Below are 24,886 nucleotides of genomic sequence, written 5' to 3'. Positions count from 1 at the left end.
AGGGTGGGATGATATGATAGAACAGCGTTGAAACATGTATATTACAATATTGACCAGTGCACGTTTGATTCATGAAGCAAAGCACTCAAAGCTTGTGCTCTGGGACAATCCAGAGGGACAGGGTGAGAAGGAAGGTGGGAGGGGGGTTCAGGATGGTGGGACACATGTGCACCTGTGGCTGATTCATGTTGTTGTATGACAAAAACCGCCATAATATTGTAAAGTAATTATTCCCCAACTAAAAATTATTAAAAAAAGAAAAGAATACTAGTGTGGGTAGCTATTCCCTTCTCCAGGGGATCTTTCCAACCCAGGGATTGAACCAGGGTCTCCTGCACTGTAGGCAGAATTTTTTACCATCTGAGCCACCTGAGAAGCCTGTCTGTGTGTGTATATACCACAGTCTACTGCTAAATACAGTAATTTCCCAATTAAAATTGTTCTTTTTCAAAAATTAACATCAGAACTGGCATAGTACGAAAGAAAAATTAATCCAAGTGTTTGGTAAAACCCTTCGCCTCCTTAAGACAGCATTCACTATCATATAGATTCATTAAAAAAGTTTCTTTCCCACAATAATTCTTTTTTCAACCTCACACCCTACTGACAGGTTTGAATCACCTCCCAACCACAAAAGTCTTAGTTTCTTTTAAAGCTAGGAATACTGATCTGACTAAACAATCAGCAAACATTTCACAAGTGAGTGCCACCCTGGATACAGCTTATTGTCCCAAGCATGTGCCCACCAGGGTAGAACAATGCCAGAGTGAATGGCCTTGCACAGTATTGGTTCTCAAATACCCCTGGGGGCACTCTGTACCCGAGAAGCTAAAGATCAGCTTGCATGTAGAATAGATAAGTAGTTCTACCCTTCTTGTACATGTAGCTACTCCCTAATAGCAGACCCATTTTGGAGGATTTTTTCCCACTGAAGAGAACATTCTGCTGCCAGGTGTGTTTTAAAGATTAATAACAATAGACAGAGAAGCATGCTTCAGGTATTATCCTAAATGCCTTACAAATACCCATTAATTTAATCCTTCTCAGAACCCTATAAGGAAGATACCTTTTATCCCCATTGTACAGTTGAGGAAACTAGGGCACAGATAGGTTAAATTAGTCAAAAATTGGTCAGAATCTTGTGTTTCATGAGCCTCAATGTTCACTGCAGCACAATTTACAATAGTCAGAACATGGAAGCAAACTAAATGCCCATCAACAGTGGAATGGATTAAGAAGATGTGGTACATATATCCAATGGAATATTAATCATGTATAAAAAAGAATGAAATAACACCATTTGCAGCAACATGTATGAACCTAGAGATTATACTTAGTGAAGTAAGTCAAACAGAAAGGCAAATATCATATCACTTATTTGTGGAATCTAAAAAAGATACAAATGAACTTATTTACAAAACAGAAGTAAAGTCACAGATACAGAAAACAAATTTATGGTTATCAGGGATAAGGAGGAAATGGATAAATTGGGAGATCAGGACTGACATATACATATACTATATATAATATAGATAACTAATAAGAACCTGCTGCATAGCACAGGAAATACTACTCAGTACTCTGTAATAGCCTATACATAAAAAGAATCTGACAAAAAAGTGGATATATGTATAACTGATTCACTTTGCTGTACACTTGAAGCTAACACAACATTGTAAATCAACTATACTCCAATAAAGATTTTTAAAAAATAAAAAAAAAGTTTTCTACAATAATTTTAAAGTGGTGGTAGAGATAAATAGAAGAAAGTAACACAAAAAATACCATACTATGGAGATTTCTAAAATACTCTGACATATATCTATCAACACTGTCTAAGTCAGGATTTCTAATAGTTAAAAATACAGATAAAATTTTTAAAGGTTTAAAATTAGTATACAAACACAGGGGCTTCCCTGGTGGATCAGATGGTAAAGAATCTGCCTACAATGCCAGAACTCAGGTTCAATCCCTGGGTCAGGAAGATGCCCTGGAGAAGGGAATGGCCACCTACTCCAATATTCTTGCCTGGAGAATTCCATGGAAAGAAGAGCCTGGAAGGCTATAGTCCATGGAGTCACAAAGAGAGAGACACAACTGAATGACTAACACACATGCACACATAAACACAACCGGAGTGGTTAAGAAAAAAATTCATTACTATGCTTACCAATAACATGATAAGCATGTTGTTCAGTTACCCTTTATTATTTATTTCAGTACTCAACAAATATTGAACAAATATGTATGTTTGTACAGGGCACATAATCAAAATAAAATCTTTTCCCTCAAGGATATGGACAGATGTGTAGACATACAATGCATGGCAGAAAGTAATATGTATCATGAGAGAAATAATTTAGATGGAAAAGTTCATGAAGAAGGAGTGGAAGCAAAAGAAAAGTAGGGATAACATGCAGAAGAAGTTGGTATTTAAGTTAAACCTTCAAAAATGAGCACTTTGAAAGTAATGATGTGTGGGTAGGAATATTCCAGGCAAAATAATGAAGACTTAACATTTAAAAAGTAATGCTGTCATTAAGAGAATGATTATATAAAAAGTATATTTCTGCCTTTATGAGTTCTTTGAAAACATTCTTTAATTCACACATTTCATTGTCTGATTCACTTATACAGCTTTCCGATTACCTGAACTGTCATTACCTGATACACATTAATCTTGAAACATATAAGCATGTGCTAAGTTTAATAAAATAGAAGGAAAGGTAAATACATTCCTATAAAAGAGAAAGGAGTCTTAGATCACAGAGTATACAGATCCTTATTCTGTTCTAAGATTAATTCAACAAGATTTCTCTTAAGCTCCCATATAAAAGGCAATAAATACAAGAAATTTGATTTTAGATATGCCCCTAAAAAGCTCTTCTAACTTTTTTCATACAACATTCCTTCAGAGCATGTTTTACTAAAATAACCACACAAACATTTGCTCAAAAGTCCAACACATATAAAAAAAAACACACTTAGACAAGGAGACATTTTAATAAAATTAACACATAGGCAGCAAGTAATGGCTTAATTGTAAGGTTACTCCACAGCTGTCTCTCAAAGTACCCATAAAAGACAATTATAGAAATGTTTGGTGAAATTGTTATATGGCCCAAGACATTTAGAACCATTTCCATGGTTTTGCTCCTTCTTTGTTACAATGATAATACTGCATTCCTACTATCTGTCTTAAGTTGAAAACTGTGGGTAAACATTTAATGATTCAAAAATGAATGATTAGTCAATGTATCAGAAACCATACAAGTCAACCAGGGCTCAAAATATAATAATGCTACCATAATTTTTACAAGAAAATCAAATTTTGTCACTGTATAGAATTTAAATCAATTTTTGACTGACCAATCATAAATACGGCTGTTACTCAATCACTGGTTCAGTAGGAAGGCCTTGCTTGTGAAATGACATTCTCCTGAGCACCAAAAGGGGTGATTATCTGCTATAATATTTTCTATCAGGTTGACTATCAGCTTCTTTAAAAAAAATATTAGGACTTGATTAGGATTCAAAACACACTGACAATGAAAAATCAGAAAGAAAAATTAAGGAATCAATCCCATTCAGCACTGGAACAAAAAGAATAAAATATCTAGGAATAAACCTACCTAAGGAGACAAAAGAACTGTATACTGAAAACTATAAGACACTGATGAAAGAAATCAAAGACAACATAAACAGATGGAGAGATACTCCATGTTTCCGGGCTGGAAGAATCAATATTGTGAAAATGACTATAGTACCAAATGCAATCTACAGATTCAATGTGATCCCTATCAAATTACCAATGGCATTTTTTACAGACCTAGAACAAAAAAACACCTCACAATTCATATGGAAACACAAGAGATCCTGAACAGCCAAAGCAATCTTGAAAAAGAAGAATGGAGCTGGAGGAATCAACCTTCCTTACTTCAGACACTACCCCAAAGCTACAGCCATCAAGACAGTACAGTACTGGCACAAAAACAGAAATACAGACCAATAGAAAAAGATAGAAAGCCCAGAGATAAGCCCATGCACCTATGGGTACCTTATTTTTGACAAAGGAGGCATGAATATACAATGCGACAAAGATAGCCTCTTCAGTGAGTGGTGCTGGGAAAACTGGACAGCTATTTGTAAAAGAGTGAAGTTAGAACACTTCTTAACACCATACACAAAGATAAATACAAAATGGATTAAAGACCTACATGTAAGACCAGAAATGATTAATCTCTTAGAGGAAAACATAAGCAGAACTCTCTATGACATAAATCACAGCAAGGTCCTCTATGACTCACCTCCAGAGTAATGGAAATAAAAAACAAAAATAAACAAGTGGCAACTAATTAAACTTAAAAGCTTTTGCATAGCAAAAGAAACTATAAACAAGGTGAAAAGGCAACCCTAAGAATGGGAGAAAATAATAGCAAATGAAACAACTGACAAATGATTAATTTCCAAAACATATAAACAGCTCATACAACTCAACACCAGAAAAACAAACAATCCAATCAAAAAGTGGGCAAAAGACCTAAACAGATATTTCTCCAAAGCACAAATACAGATGGATAACAAACACATAAAAAGATGCTCAACATTGCTCATTATTAGAGAAATGCAAATCAGAACTATAAAGGGATATCACCTCACACTGATCAAAATGGCCATCATCAAAAAGTCTACAAACAACAAGTGCTGGAGAGGGTGTGGAGGAGAGGGAACCCTCTTACACTGTTGGTGGGAATGCAAACTGGTACAGCCACTATGGAGAAAAGGATGGAAATTCCTTTAAAATCTAGGAATAAAACTACCATATGAGGCAGCAATACGACTACTATGCATATACCCTGAGGAAACCAAAACTGAAAAAGACACATAAACCCCAATGTTCACTGTAGCACTATTTACAATAGCTAGAACTTGGAAGCAACCTAGATGTCCATTGACATATGAATGGATAAAGAACCTGTGGTACATATATACAATGGAATATTACTCAACTATAAAAAGGAAAGAATCTGAGTCAGTTCTAATAAGGTGGATGAACCTAGGATGAACCTGTTATACAAAGTGAAGTAAGTCAGAAAGAGAAAAGCAAATATCATATACAAAGATATATTTATGAAATATAGAAAGATGGTACTGATGAAATTATTTGCAGGGCAGTGATGGAGACTTATGGACATGGTGTAGGGGAAAGAGAGGGTGGACTGTATGGAGACAGTAACATGGAAGCTTATTATTACCATATGTAAAAATGATACCCAGTGAGAATTTGCTGTATGAATCAGGGAACTCAAACCAGGGTTCTGTAACAACCTAGAGTGGTGGGGTGGGGTGGGGAAGGAGATGGGAAGGAGGTTCAAGAGGGAGGGGATATATGTATACCTATGGCTGATTCATGTTAATATTTGGCAGAAATCAATACAATTCTGTAAAGCAATTACCCTTCAATAAAAAATAAATACATATTATAAAAACAATATTAGGACTTGATTAGGATTCAAAATACCACTCAATTCAACTATGTGGCAATTAAGATAAAAACAAAGACAATTATGTTCATGGCGTCACAAGCCAATCAATTTATCTCAATGTTCATTGAGCATACATGAAATTAAAGACTGTGTCAGGTCCTACAAAGGACACAAAAATTAGTAAGATTCAGTCACTGTACACAAGAAATATATAATTGAGCAGCACACTTAAGATGGCATACATATCACTATAATAGAATTGAGACTATAAATAACCTAAGACTGATTAAAGTGAGTGCTCTTGAGATTACAAGAGAAAAATGTTACAATAGGAAACAATTACCTCATCTCCCATCTGTGGGACAAATGGTGAACGCCGTGGTATGGTATCCAAGATCCACTGAGGGGCAAACCATTCTTCATTGGGCTCTCCTGCCATAGAAACTAGTCCACCTTTCTAAAATAGAGTTCACAAATATATAAACTTTAATATATGAACAGAAACAGGAAAAATCACAAGTAGAAAATGGTAAAAAAAAAAAATCAGGCTATAATAAAACAAAATATATACATTTTAAACATTTTAATTACCAATTAATTATGTGCAACTTTTGTACCAATAAACAGTCAAGTGAATAACCTGTTGCTCAATTTTGGTTGACAGATAATATGACACTATATACTATTTAAAAACCATAAATGTTACTCTTCATGCCCCTAGTATATCATATAAATTCAAACACAAGTAACACAATAACTTTTTGCCAAGAAAATGGTGACCATCAAGAAGATAATTCTGTCCACTAAAGCAAGAAGTTAGAGCATGCACACAGAATACATATTTAAATTAGTATTCAAAGAATTACATGGATTAAGTTTTTATATCATTCAAATGAAATTATAGTGGAGAAAAATCCATCACTGGGGTGAAATAAAAACACAAAGAAATATAAGAGCCCTACAGGATTTAGAACATCCTTCCATTTTACAAGTCAACAATGTATAGAAATGTATTACTCGTAACATTGACAAGAATAATCCTTTCATACTATACTAGCTTATTTAAAATTCTACTACATTTTAACAAACTTAATATGTTTTAATTTAATAATGAAAATAATGAAAATATTCTAGCCTCTACTTTTTAAAAATTTCAAAAGGTCTTTCCATTTCAAAGTCATTATATACAATTTTACTTAGTTTCTAAAATGGGGTATTATTTTTAGAGAAAAGTGAAGTGTTATTGCTAAATATTTAAGTGAAAGAAAGTGAAAGTGTTAGTTGCTCAGTCATGCCCAACTTTTTGTGACCACATGGACTGGGGTCCAAGAGGCTCTTTTGTCCATGGAATTCTCCAGGCAAGAATACTGGAGTGGGTAGCCATTCCCTTCTCCAGGGTATCTTCCCGACCCAGGGATCAAACCCCAGTCTCTTGCACTGCAGGCAGATTCTTTACCATCTGGGCCACTGTGCTGTGTGATTAGTTTGACTCTTTGTGACCCCATGGACTGTAGCCCACCAGGCTCCTCTGTCTATGTGGATTCTCCAGGCAAGAATACTGGAGTGAGCAGCCATGCCCTCCTTCAGGGGATCTTCCCAAACCAGGGACTGAACACCAAGGTTTCCTGCACTGTAGGTAGATTATTTACCGTCTGAGCCACCAGGGAATCCCAGGAATACTGGAGTGGGTAGCCTATCCCTTCTCCAGGGGATCTTTCCGACTCAGGAATTGAACTGGGGTCTCCTGCATTGGAGGTAGACTCTTTACCAGCTGAGCTACCAGGGAAGCCTATATGAGCCACTAGGGAAGCCCAAATATTTAAATATCAAAGATAAAAATAAACAACCAAAAAAAAAAAACCCACAAAAAACTTGTAAACTCACAGACCTTCTTTCTAGTCTGTTTAGGTTTCTTCTGCCTTTCTTCAAGTGACTTCAAATTTTCCTCCTCAGAGCTGCTGCATATTTTCTGTGTTGCCTGTCTCGTTTGCCTTTTTGGAGGTTGCAAATTTATTCCAGCATCTGCTGTCCAATCAGAATATTCACTTGATGAATCACTGTAAGTAAATCAAAATTATGAATACATAAGTTTTGAAAAGGAATAGTTTTGCCTCATGATTGAAAGATGATTATTTTGTAATCAAACAGTATTATAAATGACATTGTTTGATTTTGTTCTAACCAAAGACAAAATAAATCAATATAGAATTTTGACTATTACCTAAGTGATTTTAATGAAATGATTTCTGGATAAAGTATAATGCTTAATTTCCCATAACAGTATTTAAAATTCAAAATTCCTGTCCAAACCACAAAAACTTCTTTAAATAAAGATGTTCCTTATCCCTAGAAATGCTTAAATATAGTTGTTTTAACCCTGAAATAAATACAGGTAGCCTGCCAAGATGTTGAACATTGCATTTACAAAGAATCTTACTTTAGGGATGAGGGAACTAAATTCCATGTGCAAAAAGATATTGGTGGAGCCAGGATAACACAACAGATCTCTGGGCTTCCAACCTAGTACTCCTACTATAAAACACTATTATAACTGGATTTACCAAATTTCTATAAGAACATACATAATTTCACATTAAAACCTCAAATAATTTTGACCAAATCAAAACCATTTAAACTACCTGGAGGAACTTTCACTTTGCCATTCAATAACAGGATCCTCTATAGAAGCATCACTTGTGCCAACTGTTTCATCTTCCTGGAAGAAAGAGCCAGCAATTGAGATATACAGTTATTATTAACTAGTATATTATTAATTAGCATGTACTATTTGTTTCATAAAACTTTTTGTATTCCTCCCTCCAAAAAAACAGTTCTGGTTAAAATGTACATAATCATTATTCTATATAACTCACAACTAAGCCTACCAAGTATTTAAAGATTTCTAGCATCTACTATCTTATTGATATGAGGCATCTATTATTATTTCAAAGGTTCAGTAGATTCCTTAAGAATCCCAAATATAACTCTCTTAAATTTTGTTAAATTTTTTTTTTCAATTTAAGTATAGCTGATTTACAAGGTTGTGTTAGTTTCAGGTATACAACACAGTGATTCAGTTTTATATGTACATATACGCATATGTTTGTATGCATATAAAAATATATTCTTATTCAGATTCTTTTCTTATAGAAAGCCATAATTTAAAAAAAAAATCTATATAAAGAAGATAAAAATACTTATATGCCTCTGCTACTGCTACTAAGTCGCTTCAGTCGTGTCCAACTGTGTGTGACCCCATAAACGGAAGCCCACCAGGCTCCCCCGTCCCTGGGATTCTCCAGGCAAGAACACTGGAGTGGGTTGCCATTTCCTTTTCCAATGCATGAAAGTGAAAAGTGAAAGTGAAGTCACTCAGTCGTGTCCGACTCTTAGCGACCCCATGGACTGCAGCTCACCAGGCTCCTCTGTCCATGGGATCTTCCAGGCCAGAATACTGGAGTGGGGTGCCATTGCCTTCTCCTATATGCCTCTACCAAGTTACTATAATTACTTTCTATAAAAAAGTTAATAAGCCTTTTATTATATAAAATCTCAAACATACTGAAGTAGATAACACCCTTCTATATACAATCACCGGTTTAGACAGTATCACATTGCCTATTTTATTGTATATATACTGTTACCAATTGCCTCATATCTCAGGGATTATTTTTTTGGGGAAAAAAAGCATTTCTATTATAAATATTTATTAAGACCAGGAAACCTTTTTAAAGCACAACCAAAATTATTATATTAAAAAGACAATATCAATTCCTGATTAAGTGATCATTCTTTTCAGATCAAGATTTTCATCAAAAGGAGTAGCGAAGGAGGCATATCATTGATAAGAATTAAAGAACTGTGAATGCTGGGAGAAGAATGGGGGTACCATATATTGTCAGTACATAATGAAGCCTTCATTGTTCATTTAACAGTGACAGTTGTTTAAAAGAACAAAAGCGAAGGACTGAAAAAGAGAGGAACGTGAAAAAAAGAACTGCTACGGTCTTTATTCCATTACCATGAAAAGGGTTAGGTCTAAGAAAAATCATTACTTAGTAATCTCCATGATGAGTAAAGTCAACAATAACAGAAAAGATGTATATTATGATTACCCAGTGAACAAGTTCTGGGACTGTATAGCTAGTTATCTCTGTTAATATTTACTTTTTTTCATTTCTAGGCAGATTTGCTCTCACTCTCTTTTCTCACTGTCTTGAAGTCAAACTTTTCCTGGCATGTTTGATACCCTCAACCAAGATAACATCTTAGGTACAAATAAGAGAAGATACCTAAAGGAATTCGATATAATGCTTCATTTGCCTACTAAATGCCTTATTAATGAATAATCCTCTTATAAGAAAGTTATTTCAATAATTTTCTATTAAGGTGACCCTTAAAAGTAAATCCAGATTTTATCAAATTCCTGTTTCTTTTGTGATGTGTATATCTTCAGCCTTCCATAGATACAAAGAACTTTGAAAAGGAATCTAGGTATCAGATATTCATTAACTTCTTTGTGATTTTACAAGATCTCAGTTATTGACTTCATTGATGGTATCATGTTATTAAATCTAGTTGAAAAAGCAATATTGACAAAGCAAAAACAACAAAAAGTAAATCCAAAATGATGATATTAACTGGGAAACAAAACTTTACACTAAATAAATAATAGCAGATATCTAACCTCTGAGGAGCTATCTGAGTCTTCCTGTACACCTGAATTTTGACATGATGCTCGTGAATTATGCTCTATGTTGGATCGTGTTTGGTAAGTATGCTGTCGTTTGCGTTGTGTCCTTCGCAAAGACCGCCCATAGCTAGGCTGATAATCACTCTGTAAAACAGAAGGAAAACAAATTTTAAAAAATTAAAAGTTCAGTGAATATGCACAAAAGAATATATATAAAGCAAATCAATTGGGCAGTGGTCATGTATGGATGTGAGAGTTGGACTGTGAAGAAGGCTGAGCACTGAAGAATTGATGCTTTTGAACTGTGGCATTGGAGAAGACTCCTGAGAGTCCCTTGGACTGCAAGGAGATCCAACCAGTCCATTCTGAAGGAGATCAGCCCTGGGATTTCTTTGGAAGGAATGATGCTAAGGCTGAAACTCCAGTACTTTGGCCACCTCATGTGAAGAGTTGACTCATTGGAAAAGACTCTGATGCTGGGAGGGATTGGGGGCAGGAGGAGAAGGAGACGACAGAGGATGAGATGGCTGGATGGCATCTCTGACGCGATGGACGTGAGTCTGAGTGAACTCTGGGAGTTGGTGATGGACAGGGAGGCCTGGCGTGCTGCGATTCATGGGGTCGCAAAGAGTTGGACACGACTGAGCAACTGAACTGAACTGAACTGAAGAGTAAGGGTGGAGGTGAAAGACAGGAATGAAAACTCAAAAGAAAACCCAAGATATACTTTTATACTACATTTTTATATAAAATATATTTCATTTCTATATATTTAACCCATTTCCATTAATATTGATTACTTTCCTATTTTGAAAACATTGTGATCAAATTAGACAGTGCTGAAACTCTAAGCTACAAGAATTTGCCCAGAATTTACATATTCCATATTATCTATAAATTATTATAGGATAAAGCCAGCTATCTACATCGTATCTATATATATAATTCTTAATATAACATGTATTTCTTTAGTTCTATAAAAACTACATTCAGTAAACAAGTCAAAATAAAAATGTAATTTTTACAACTAAAACATAAAAACTGTTTTATTCTAAACTTTACAAGTATAAAATATTATTAGTGATATATCATATGCCAAACCTATAACCCTAATATGTCATCAGAAGTAAACAATTTTAAAGTTCTTATAAATTGGTATCAAGGGCCAGGTCTTTATCTTATGTGTAAATGTTTCTCATTTTCCATATAAATAAAAATGCTTACAGAGTCAACTCCCCTGTTTATTAGTCTTAGACAAGTCTGATGTCTGATAAATCAGCTTAGCAGGAAAAAGAATATAAATCATGGATATGAGTTATTCATGATCTCTAAGAAAATAATCTTATCAGAGAACATCAAATAAGCTAATAAAATCTGAATAGAAATTAAGAAAATTAAGAAAATGATCTAAGAACATTTAGAGATAGTAATATACTACCTAAAACTGTGTTTATTGATACTGAAAGACATTTAAAATTCAGCATCCATCCCCTATATTTGTCTAAAAAAATTAAAATCAACCTAGACTTCCCTATTTATCATACTCTTTAGGAGTTATATTTATTAGATCTGGGAACAAAACTATATATTCTTATGTGCCTAGTTTGTTCAACCTCTAAGAACTAGTAAGGGGCTTTCCTGTTGTTCAGTTGTTAAGTTGTGTCCAACTCTTTGTGACCCCATGGGCTGTGGACCACCAGGTTTCTTTGTCCATGGATTTCCCAGGCAAGAATACTGGAATGGATACCCATGCTCTTCTCCAGGGGATATTTCCAACCCAGGGATGGAACCCATGTCTCCTGCATTAGAAGGTGGATTTTTTTAAATTTAAATTTATTTATTTTAATTGGAGGCTAATTATTTTACAATATTGTATAGGTTTTTGCCATATATCAACATGAATCTGCCACAGGTGTACACGTGTTCCCCATCCTGAACCCCCCTCCCACCTCCCTCCCCATATTATCCCTCTGGGTCATCCCAGTGCACCAGCCCCAAGGATCCTGTACCCTGCATCGAACCTGGACTGGCCTACTGAGCCACTTGAGAAGTGGTAAGGGGTTTACTATATACCTAATGGAGTACAGGCTCTTACTCCCTGCTTACAAGTTTCTACTGGTATATATTAATTTTCCTAATGTATAGATCAGATTTTGCACCTGTTTAGGTAGGCCAGAAGTAAGCCTATAGCAGGGGTGAGCAAACTTTTTCTGTGAAGGGTCAGAGTATAAATATTATGGCTTTGCAGGTGATATGATCTCTGTGGTAACTACTCAACTCCATAGAGCATGAAAGCAGCCATAGACAATATATAAATGAATAGGTATAGCTGTGTTCCAATAAAACTTTATTAATAGGAATAGGAATCAGTAGACCAGATTTAGTCCCTGGGCAGTAGTTGGTCAACCTCTGGCCTAGGGTATCTCAGCCTTTGTTTTACATTGTGATTAGTGACCAAACAATAATTTTAAGGTTTACTTTAACCAAATGAAAATGGTATTTTAATGCAAATATATCATACCTACAATAACCACGTCCTAGACTTGAGGGGATAGTCCTAATGCTGTGCATTTTATCCTTATTAATAATAATCATATCTCAATATGGGGTTCAAAAAATAGTTTCTTTATATATAGACACCTATCAAAATAATCACTTAATACATAATGGCCACCTTTCAAACACTTGGTATTTGCAAATAGTGTATTGCAGAGTACTTTGTAGCTAAACTTACCCTTTGGGTAGTGTAAGATGGTTTTTTCTTCTTTTCAACTGTATAAAGACTGATTTCTATGTCACCTTTTACAGTTCGACATTCTTCCTGAACCCTAGTAATAAATTGAAGGTCAAAGTAATAGAAGATCATCGAAAAGCAAACCAAATGGTTTAAAATCAGATAATAAAAAATTTTTAAATGTAAAACTGGACATTTTAACCATTTTAGGTGTATAATTCAGTGGTACTGTTGACATTTACAAAGTTGTGTAATCAACATCACTATTTCTGAAACTTTTTATCACTCCAAACATAAACTTTGTAACCATTAAGCAATAACTCTCTCTCTCCTCATCAATTTGTCTACTTTAGATATTTTATATAAATAGAATTATACATTATTTGCCCCTTTGTGACTCGCTTATTTCACTTAGCATAATGTTTTTGATGTTCAAGCATGTAGCAAGTATGAGAAGTCAATACGGCTGAGTTTCATTCCATTGAAGTACACTGTTGTTGTTCAGTCACTCAGTTATGTCTGACTCTTTGCGACCCCATGGACTGCAGCATGACAGGCTTCCATGTCCTTCACCAACTCCTGGAGCTTGCTCAAACTTATGCCCATTGAGAAGGTGATGCCATCCAGTCATCTCATTCTCTGTCGTCCCCTTGTCCTCCTGCCTTCAATATTTTCCAGCATCAGGGTCTTTTCCAATGAGTGAGCTCTTTGCATCACGTGGCCAAAGTATTGGAGCCTGAGTTTCAGCATCAGTCCTTCCAGTGAATATTCAGGACTGATTTCCTTTAGGATTGACTGCTTTGATCTCCTTGGAGTCCAAGGGACTTTCAAAGAGTCTTCTCCAACACCACATTCAAAAGCATCAATTTTTTGGCACTCAGCCTTTTTTATGGTCCAACTCTCAAAACCATAGACGACTGCTGGAAAAACCATAGCTTTGACTAGAAGGACTTTGGCAGCAAAGTAATGTCTCTGTTTTTTAATACACTGTCTAGGTTTATCATAGCTTTTCTTCCAAGAAGCATCTTTTAATTTCATGGCTCAGTCACTATCTGCAGTGATTTTGGAGCCCAAGAAGATAAAAGTGTTTCAGTGTTTCCATATCTATTTGCCATGAAGTGATGGGACCCGATGGCATGACGATCTTAGCTTTTTTCAATGCTTAAGCCAGCTTTTACACTCTCCTCTTTCACTTTCATCAAGAGGCTCTTTAGTTCCTCTTCACTTTCAGCCATAAGGGTGATGTCATCTGCATAGCTGAGGTTATTGATATTTCTCCTAGCAATCTTGATTCCAGTTTGAGGTTCATCCAATCCAGCATTTCACATGATGTACTCTGCATATAAGTTAAATAAGCAGGGTGACAATATATAGCCTTGATGTACTCCTTTGCCAATTTTAAACCATTCCATTGTTTCATATTTGCATCTAACTGTTGCTTCTTGACCTGCATATAGGTTTCATAGGAGGCAGGTAAGGTGGTTTGGTATTCCCATCTCTTCAAGAATTTTCCACAGCTTGTTGTGATCCACACAGTCAAGGCTTTAGCGTAGTCAAAGAAGCAGAAGTAGGTGTTTTTTCTGGAATTCTCTTGCTTTTTCTATGATCCAACAGATGTTGGCAATTTGATCTCTGGTTCCTCTGCCTTTTCTAAATCCAGCTTGAACATCTGGAAGTTCTCAGTTCATGTACTGTTGAAACGTAGCTTGAAGAATTTTGAGCATTACTTTGCTAGCATGTGAAATGAGTGCAATTGTGTGGTAGTGTGGACATTCTTTGGCATTGCCCTTCTTTGGAACTGGAATGCAAAGTGAACTTTTCCAGTCTTGTGGCCACTGCTGAGTTTTCCAAATTTGCTGGCATGTTGAGTGCAGCACTTTAACAACATCATCTTTTAGGATTTGAAATAGCTCAACTGGAATTCCATCACCTCCACTAGCTTTGTCTGCAGTGATGCTTCCTAAGGCCTACTTGACTTTACACTCTAAGATGTCTGGCTCTAGGTGAGTGATCACACCATTGTGGTTATATGGGTCATTGAGATCTTTTTGTATAGTTTTTCTGTGTAATTTTGCCACCTCTTCTTAATATCTTCTGCTTCTGTTAGGTCCATACTGTTTCTGTCCTTTATTGTGCCCAACTTTATATGAAATGTTCCTTTGATATCTCTAATTTTCTTGAAGAGATCTCTAGTCTGTCCCATTCTATTGTTTTCCTCTATTTCTTTGCATTGATCACTCAGGAATTCTTTCTTACCTCTCCTTGCTATTTTCTGGAACTACATTCAGTTGGGTATATCTTTCCTTTCCTTCTTTGCCTTTTGGGTCTCTTTTCTCAGCTGTATGTTACTGCCTCCTCAGACAACCATTTTGCCTTGTTGCATTTCTTTTTCTTGTGGATGGTTTTGATCACCACCTCCTGTACAATGTCACGAACCTCTATCCATAGTACTTCAGGCACTGTATCAGATCTATAACATTGTATTTATCTATTCATCCATTGACTTATATTTGAATCATTTCTACCTTTCAGGTATTATGAATAATGCTAAATAAATATTGGCATACAAATATCTGAGTCCCTGCTTTCGATTCTACTTTTAACACTTTGAGCAGAGAATTACATTAAATTGTTCTACTGCCAGGGGGTAGCATTCAGTTCATAAATTAGCCATGTCTCCCTTTTTCTTATTACTGCTAAAGAAATATTAAGGTGAAACCAAATTAATTTTGCTACTTGTTGGCTCAGCTTGTGAAAAGGTCTACTGGGAAGATATCATGATTTAAATGGATTTTATAGGTCTTCTGTCAATGTGCTTTCTCTTTTCCAAATCTATTTCCAGTTGTTGTGCATTATTTGTCATTATTATAGTAAATGTTAAGGTTTACTGATAAAGATAGGGATTTCAAGTTTGAAATTCATCCTAATGAAATCCTTTCATCCAAAGAAGTCTACTTATATTTCTAAAACTACACTATGCACTGGGCTCTACTATGTATCTGTACTGCACTCCCAAACTGTTCCAATTCTGAGTTTCCTCAGAACCACTGTTGAATTTTTGGGTCCATGTATCACTGACATATTTACTGGCCTCATGTTCTTACTTAATATTTTTTTCTTATCTTCTAACCTAGACTACAAACTCAAAGAAGACAGAGATCAGGTTTCTCACTTTTCATTATTCCCCGAACCATTTAGTAACAAGCTAAGAAAATTTAAGATAATCTTTAAATAGTTTTTATGGAATGAACGAATAGAAGAATGTGGAAAAAATAATGCATGACTCAGCTAGATTAAAAAAAAAAACTTAGTTATTAGCCTAACATAGTACATTTTAATTTATTTACTAAAAAAGAAAACTCTCAATGTTCTTATGAATGTTACCATATTGACTCACCTACTAACCCCATTATTTAGCTCATTGACTACCACTCTTCTGCTCCATGCCATGAGATCTCGTTCAGTGGCCATCTGGCTTCTAGGAGCATTGTTATGCATTTGTCGGACACCTTCAATCTGACCACTACGTCGCAGTCCAATATTTGGGGAAGAAGATATGTCCATATCTGGATTTCTCAGAGCTAAAACAAAAACAAAGGAATGCTCCATGCTCTGAGCAAAGAAAGACACCAAACTTTTCCAGATCAGAGCTCTAAATAAAATACGAGATTCAAAGATAATACTGCTAGACAATATTGCTGTTCCTTTAATATATTTTCTGTATCCCCTTTATGGTCTTTATAGTTTTATAAATAAAGCAGGTACTCAATAAATGTTTATTGTCTCTATAGCTCTTTTAATTTTTTTCAAAGTACTTTCACATTTGTCATCTACTAAATGCTCAGTAAATACAAAAACTGTATTTAATGTATTTGGTAGATTTATACATGTTATTAGTACTAGTTCAGAAAGCAGCTTTTTAATCTAAATTCTACCTTTAGTCCATTAAAAGGTTTCTGAATAAAACCCAAAAAAACTTTTCAAAAATAGGAAGAAAAAAAAATATAGGACTTCCTGTGTGGTCCAGTGTTTGGGAATTAGCCTTCAAATGTAGGGGACATGGGTTCTATCCCTGGTACCAGAAGATTCCATATGCTGTGGAACAACTAAGCCCATAAGCCATGACTACTGAGCCTGTGGGCCACAGTTTTACTGAAACCCTTGTGCCTAAAGTCCATGCTCTGCAACAAGAGAAGACATAGCAATGAGAAGCCTGAACACTGCAACAAAGAGTAGCCCCTACTCGCTGCAACTAGAGAAAACTCAAGCAAAGCAATGAAGACTTAGTGCAGCCAAGAATAAATAAATAAATAACATAAATATCATTTATTAAAAAAATAGCTGAAGGAAAAGGAGAAACTATGCACAATTACTGAGTCCATGCTCTACAGCCTATAACTGCTACTGAGCCCACACGTGGCAACTACTGAAGCCTGCATGCCTAGAGGCTGTGTTCTGCAACAAAGAGAATCCACTGCAATGAGAAGTCCATGCACTGCAATGAGTAGGAGCCCCTGCTTGCTACAACTAGAGAAAAGCCCTCATGCAGTAATGAAGATCCAAGGCAGCCAAAGATTTTTAAATAAAACAATAAAATAAAAAATAAAATTATAAAAAAAACTATCAAAATTTCAGTTTCAAAATTGATAAGGAAGGAAAGAAAAAGGAAATAAGTAATAGAAATGTTACTTTTCTTTTTAATCCTCCACAAAAGTTTCTGATTATTTTGTTCTATTTGCAAATAAAACAAAAATGGTAACTGAAACATTAACTGTTAAACTATGTATCAGAAAAAACTCAAAACAAATAAACACTGCAAAGAGAAGACAATGGAATCTCTTTGCTTAACAGCATTCAAATCTATTCATGTAAATCTAGTAATGAAGTTACTGATCTCTAAATCAGGGTTCTAAGAAAGTTTTATGTCTTAGGAACAAAAGGCTTGGACATATAGGATCATCAGTCAATGTCTTACCTTATTCCAGGTTAAGGAAAGTTATATGAGATAGGTGCTCCAAGCGACATGAACAAATAATATTTTTATTTTAATTTTATGGGATACTAAACAAATCAGAAAGTGAGTAAAAGACCCTGTGAATCACCTCAAATTCAGATCACATTCCTGTGGATTCCAAAACACTACACTACCCAAATCAATGACCGCAATTATGTAAACATAAAAAGAAACATGTGCCAAAATCCCATAAGAGGATGCATTTTTAAAGCTGAACAGTTCTTAACAAAAGTAAAACTAACATAGCCTAAGATTATACAAAACTCAGATGCATAAACATATTTAATGTAAAGTGAAGGAAGACCTACAATAGATTAGAATAATACTATGAGATCAAACTTGTGACATGTAAAGTGAAGGAAGACCTACAATAGATTAGAATAATACTATGAGATCAAACTTTTGAGAGTCAATTAAGAAACTGTATTCCCTAAGAAGAGGGCTTGTTGTCTGCCAGCGTTTTTGTAAACTCAAGAGAGACAGATGATATGTTGCTGTTTTGATTCTTTACCATCTGAGCCACCAGGGAAGCCTACTTTTTCAATAAATGAGGGCAAATATTTCTGAAAGTAATTTTTAAATTTAAAGTGATTTTAATTTTGCAAACTTTATAGGTTGGTTCCCCTAGAAGGGACTGGACTTGCTATAGCACCTTGCTTATTAGAATAAGACTGCAAATATATTACTAAGTTTAAAGAAAATAGTATATTAAAATACATGGTCTGTACTCCTTAGAACATGCTAAATTACTTTACTCCCAAATGCTAATGAGATCCTGGCACTTTGGTGTATCTGATATCAAAACTTAAACAAAATGTTGCTTTTATTTGAAAACTAAAATGTTCCTCATGTGTAATTATTTGTTACAGATAAAATAAAGTACATCCATCAAATCTTTTACAAATATATAGATACTTACCACCATTAGAAGAATATGATCTATTAATTGGAAAATGTGGAGCATCTCCTTCATTAATTAGCCTCAGATCTTGTTCTCTTTGTAACTCCCTGATTATTCCATCAAGAATGCTCTCATCTTGATCATTGGTTTGTTGCCCAATTACCTGTTCTACTACTTCACCATCACCTAAATCAGACCAAAGATATAACGCCACAAAATTGTTTACATTTCTGTATACCATAAGTAGAGTAAAATCAGGTCAATCTATAAGTTGCTAGACAAATAATTTTTAAAGGATTAAAATGAAAATAAAACATATAGCAAACAAAATATTTTTAAAGAGCTTTTAAGTATGTCAGCTTGTGTATTTAACTTAACAAATATACCCAATGTCAGACATTTTGATGAGGACCTTCTCATCTTACAGAAAAAAAAAAGTGATTAAATTATTAAGAATGAATTTTCTCTATGGAATATCCAAAGCTAAAAGTTGTGTGCATGCTCATTTGCCCAGTCATGTCTGACTCTTTGTGATCCTATGGACTGAAGCCCATCAGGCTCCTCTGAAGCTAAAAGTTAGGAGTAAATATTTGAGTAAGGTTTTAATAAGTTCAACGGCAAATACCGAAAATGCTTTGCATCTTTCATGAGAACTTCCTTTCTGAAAGAAATCAAAATTACGGTCTTTATAATATTGTTTCTTTTGATAACATCTCAGTAGACAGATGTGAGGGCTTCCCTGATAGCTCAGTTGGTAAAGAATCCACCTGCAATGCAGGAGGGCCTGGTTCAATTCCTGGGTCGGGAAGATTCCCCTGGAGAAGGGACAGGCTACCCACTCCAGTATTCTTGGGCTTCCCGTGTGGCTCAGCTGGTAAAGCATCCGCCTGCAATTCGGGAGACCTGGGTTCCATCCCTGGGTTGGGAAGATCCCCTGGAGAAGGAAAAGGCTTACCTACTCCAATATTCTGGCCTGGAGAATTCCATGGACTGTATAGTCCATGGGGTCACAAAGAGTCAGACATGACTGAGCAACATTCACTTTCACTTTTCATACATTTGAGTATAAAAATTATTTCTTATAATGAAATTCAATTATTATATCCGAATGAAAATTTTATTTATTTCTATTATCTTTTTCTTTCTTAACTACATCTTAGACCTGTTTTTCATCTTGTCTTCTAGTCAGAGTAAATGGTATCTGTTAAGAGTAGCCAAGTGATCAGATCTTACAGGAAAAAAATATAAAATATAGATTTTTAAAATTCATATGTTTTCAGCTCTACCTCCTATTTAATATTCATACATTTCCTCCTTGTTTAATTAAATATGACATCAACAAAGTAACTATTATCACATGTTTAACACCATTTCATTGCTCTACAAATCTTTATGAGAATATAAAAAGGATATGTAACATTTCATTCTATAAAGGTCAAGTCTTAATTTGTAAGTAAGGATATAAAATTCCATTTGCAAATAAATAACTCATTGCCTCATACTTGGAAGAAAACCTACAAGTAACAAACTAACATATCAAGACATTTTGGTGTCAGGGTGGGATGGAGGCAGTATACCTAAGGGAAACACATTAACCAAAAGGGTTGTTTTTTTAATGTCTTTTTCTACTATACTCCCATCATGCATCACACTCATCACTGTGTCGTCAATATCCTCCAATACTACTGTTATTTAAACACTTAGCATTCTCCTCCCAAACACTAAATAATTCTTTACATTTCAAACATGAGGGTGGTGGGTAAACAGCCACCTTCCAGTTTATAGTTCTTTAAATTTCCTCTTCTTCAGTCCATTAACTATGTACTCTCAAATTAAAATACCAATACTAAGAGCAGTAGAATTTCACCAATTATAAAAACTTGACACACTAAAGTTACTAAATTTAAGAAGAGTAAGAAGAGTAAGTTCAACACTTTACAAAACGTTTTAAATTTGATTTTGTTGATAGCATACCATTAGCCACATATCCCAGCTGTGGTATAAGTTGTTCATCTTTACAATTTTCCCGTCCTGGTACCAGTCTTTGAAATTTTGTGGGATGAGGATTTCCATCAACATCCACCAAGAATGGTGGAGGCATGAGATGAGGAGCTTGTTGGGTTTGTTCATCCAATACATAGTTGTTGGCATCACGGATAAGAGGTCGATAATCAGTATGGAAGAACATCTGATCTGGAATCTTTATGATAGACTTTTAGTATTTAATGTGCACAGGAAATTTATTAACAAGCATTTATGTTCATTCCTAGAGCATGTTTGTTTTTCAAATCAGAAAATTTTTGCCTTTATCTATATACTCCTCTATTGTCATGTGTTCTCCCTAGGTAGAAGTGAATCACCTAGATCATAATGCTATTTTTCTCCACAAAACCCAATAATATATATTATTTTCTGGCCCTTCCCTATCATATTTCTCCAATTAGGATAAGAGGAAGCAAAACAATAATGTAGTAGATAAAGTTAGTTATTTTTAAGTTGCAAAAAACTGACAAAGAACTAATCTCAAAAATATACAAGCAACTCCCACAGCTCACTTCCAGAAAAATAAACGACCCAATCAAAAAGTGGGCCAAAGAACTAAACAGACATTTCTCCAAAGAAGACATACGGATGGCTAACAAACACATAAAAAGATGCTCAACATCACTCATTATCAGAGAAATGCAAATCAAAACCACAATGAGGTACCATTTCACACCAGTCAGAATGGCTGCTATCCAAAAGTCTATAAGCAATAAATGCTGGAGAGGGTGTGGAGAAAAGGGAACCTTGTTGGTGGGAATGCAAACTAGTACAGCCTCTACGGAGAACTGGAAATAGAACTGCCTTATGACCTAGCAATCCCACTACTGGGCATACACACCGAGGAAACCATAATTGAAAGAGACGCGTGTACCCCAATGTTCATCACAGCACTGTTTACAATAACCAGGACATGGAAGCAACCTAGATGTCCATCAGCAGATGAATGGATAAGAAAGCTGTGGTACATATACACAATGGAGTATTACTCAGCCATTAAAAAGAATACATTTGAATCAGTTCTAATGAGGTGGATGAAACTGGAGCCTAATATACAGAGTGAAGTAAGCCAGAAAGAAAAACACCAATATGGTATACTAACACATATATATGGAATTTTGAAAGATGGCAACAATAACCCTGTATGCGAGACAGCAAAAAGAGACACAGATGTATAGAACAGTCTTTTGGACTCTGTGGGAGAGGGACAGGTGGGATGATTTGGGAGAATGGCATTGAAACATGTTAATATCACATATGAAACGAATCACCAGTCTAGGTTCGATGCATGATACAGGATGCTTGGGGCTGGTGCACTGGGATGACCCAGAGGGATGGTATGGGGAGGGAGGTGGGAGGAGGGTTCAGGATGGGCAACACATGTACACCCATGGCAAATTCATGTTGATGTATGGCAAAACCAATACAATATGGTAAAGTAAAGAAAAAAAAACATACAAACTTTAATAACTATTTTTCTTGCTTGTTTTTATTCAAACAAGAATAGACAGAGTATAATATAAATGGTGAGACAGGTAAATATCAATGCATGAAAGACACAAAGGTGATTAAGTATCAACATGAACTCAAAGACTCTAGTTCTTTTCCAACTCCAAGATTCTATCATCTATCCTAAACTCACAGCTAATAAAATAAAAGAAACCGATTAAATTAGCTTCCAAAGTATTTTAACAAGATCAATAATAGGTAAAATAAACATTCAGTAATAAGCTGTTTATTCCTAATTTAGGATAAGTAAAGGATGTAACCTGGTCAAGTTATTCTCTTATTACACCTAAAAGGTAGTATAGAGAGAGAATATGTACTAAGCAAGAGTGTTTTCCAATGAATTTTTATATCCACATCACCCTATATCTTAATAGTAATTTGAACTGCCAAGCCTTATATTCTAGCAGTGACGAAAAATTTTACAAATAAAGCAACTTTGTTATTTTATATCTATTGAAACATAGTGATCTTTATTAACCATAAAGCTTCAAATAAGATGTATGAATGATACTATCAAAAATCGCAATCTATAACAACAATTAAGTATACTAACCTTTTCATAGTATTTACTGCATCCAAATCCAAAAAGCAGCAAGTGCCCATGTGAATCAGTGCAGGCAAAATGATTACCATCTGGTGAAAATTTACAGTCAAACACTGCACCATGGCCTTGGCCTTCAATCTGAAATTTAGAAGTCACCTTAAGTCATCTTAGGAGGTAATTTTCAAACAATAAGTAGTCAATAGCTTCTACTTGCTAATATTGTGGATTCTGTGATACATCAACATTCCAATGTACTCTCTGACTTCTGTAGCCAGAATCATACTGTAATAGTAAAGCTCTGAAAGAAATTAGGGAGTTTCAATATGAAATGCATTGTATCAAACATTACTAGCAATGCCCTAACTGAAGAAGGACTGCATGAATGACTGAGGAGAATATAAAAGACCTAAACACAACCAGATTAATAAAGGTGCTATTTCAGGAAAGTCAAGATATTATCTTCATATTTAAACTGCAAATCAAACTTTAAAAAAAAATCCTAAAATTAAAGCACACAAATCAATCTCACTGACAAAAGACAAAGGGTTATTATTAACACTCTAAATCTGTATAAAGCCTATAAAAGGGAGCTCAAAGGCCAACAATTTAGAAATATTTAGTCAGAACTATTTTTCAGAAAGGAACAATAAATATGGGAAATATGAGTATTCTCATCACCATAGGAGGGTTTTCAACTGGGAGAAGAGATACTTCACCATATTTTTCCATTGTTTGTACGAAATATATTCTAGGAGTATCTACATCTCCAATTCCATGTGTGCCAAACAACTTCCTGATTACTAACTAAGCTATATAGGATTTACCAGAGACAGATACAATACAGTCACTGTTGTGATTCATTCATTAGGATTATAGTTTAAACATCAATTTTTTTGTAATTTTGTTTAGTGTTAAATCCAAATGCTTATTCAATTTGAGTTTCTAGAATTAAGAGCTGGGGAACAGAATTTGGAAAATGTTAACACCACAAAACAGAGGCACCCTGAAAGGCATAATTCTCAGTTGGCCTTACTCTCAGATCTTGAGTCATTCTCTAAGTTATTATATGGATTTAAACAGGGGGCAAGAGGTTCCTTGGCACTAAGTATACTTTAATTACCAAATTATCACAGTCTGCTTTTTTATCAACTAAGCATAGATTGGGCTTCCTTTGTGGCTTAACTGGTAAAGAATCTGCCTGCAATGCGGGAGACCCAGGTTCGATCCTCAGGTTGGGAAGATCCCCTGGAGAAGGGAAAGGCTACCCACTCCAGTATTCTGGCCTGGAGAATTCCATGGACTATATAGAACATGGGGTTGCAAAGAGTAGGACATGACTGATTGACTTTCACAAACATAGATTTCCCTTACCATATTAAAATAATTCCGAATTTTGGTCCCCCGGTCAAGGTCCCAAACAAAAATGTTCCCGTCATGACCTGCTGAAAGTATGATCCTTTGATCAAATGGATGTGCTTCCAAAACAAATACTTCATCATCATGTCCCTGTGATAAAATCAATATTAAAAATGAAAAGCAACATTGAATATCTGTCTTATTTGGTTAATAGATCTCAGGATATCCTATCAATCTAATTCAGGTGAATTCATGTATGTAAATTTAACAGCATTTACAAACATGGACACTACAAGAAATAGTTGTTAGAGTTCCTTATATGTTTAAATGCTGATTTCATAAAATATGGCTTCTCTGATAGCTCAGTTGGTAAAGAAATCCCCTGCAATGCAGAAAACCCCAGTTCAATTCCTGGGTTGGGACGATCCACTGGAGAAGGGATAGGCTATCCACTCCAGTATTCTTGGGCTTCCCTTGTGGCCTACAATGTGGGAGACCTGGGTTCAATTCCTGGGTTAGAAAGAACCCCTGGAGATCTTCCCTACTCCAGTATTCTGGCCTGAAGAATTCCAGAGACTATATAGTCCAAGGGGTCTCAAAGAGTTG

At 35.2% G+C, this 24,886-nt stretch overlaps 1 protein-coding gene across 1 annotated transcript in view; it reads right to left on the bottom strand.

Annotated features, from left to right (window-relative positions):
- The window catches only part of BRWD3 (bromodomain and WD repeat domain containing 3), a 152,344-nt gene that overhangs the window by 53,716 nt on the left and 73,742 nt on the right, over nucleotides 1–24,886 (bottom strand). Inside the window, exons 15-24 of the mRNA XM_052663833.1 lie at nucleotides 24,296–24,430; nucleotides 22,934–23,062; nucleotides 20,803–21,028; nucleotides 18,847–19,014; nucleotides 16,311–16,494; nucleotides 12,914–13,007; nucleotides 10,174–10,323; nucleotides 8,126–8,202; nucleotides 7,375–7,543; nucleotides 5,830–5,943 (exon numbers count right to left, since the gene is read on the bottom strand). Of these exons, the coding sequence (XP_052519793.1) occupies nucleotides 5,830–5,943; nucleotides 7,375–7,543; nucleotides 8,126–8,202; nucleotides 10,174–10,323; nucleotides 12,914–13,007; nucleotides 16,311–16,494; nucleotides 18,847–19,014; nucleotides 20,803–21,028; nucleotides 22,934–23,062; nucleotides 24,296–24,430 (1,446 nt within the window). The remainder of the gene's footprint in view (nucleotides 1–5,829; nucleotides 5,944–7,374; nucleotides 7,544–8,125; nucleotides 8,203–10,173; nucleotides 10,324–12,913; nucleotides 13,008–16,310; nucleotides 16,495–18,846; nucleotides 19,015–20,802; nucleotides 21,029–22,933; nucleotides 23,063–24,295; nucleotides 24,431–24,886) is intronic.

The sequence above is a fragment of the Budorcas taxicolor genome, chromosome X (assembly GCF_023091745.1).
Source record: "Budorcas taxicolor isolate Tak-1 chromosome X, Takin1.1, whole genome shotgun sequence".
In the NCBI taxonomy this organism is placed as follows: domain Eukaryota; kingdom Metazoa; phylum Chordata; class Mammalia; order Artiodactyla; family Bovidae; genus Budorcas; species Budorcas taxicolor.
This window is presented reverse-complemented; position numbering and strand designations above follow the sequence as displayed.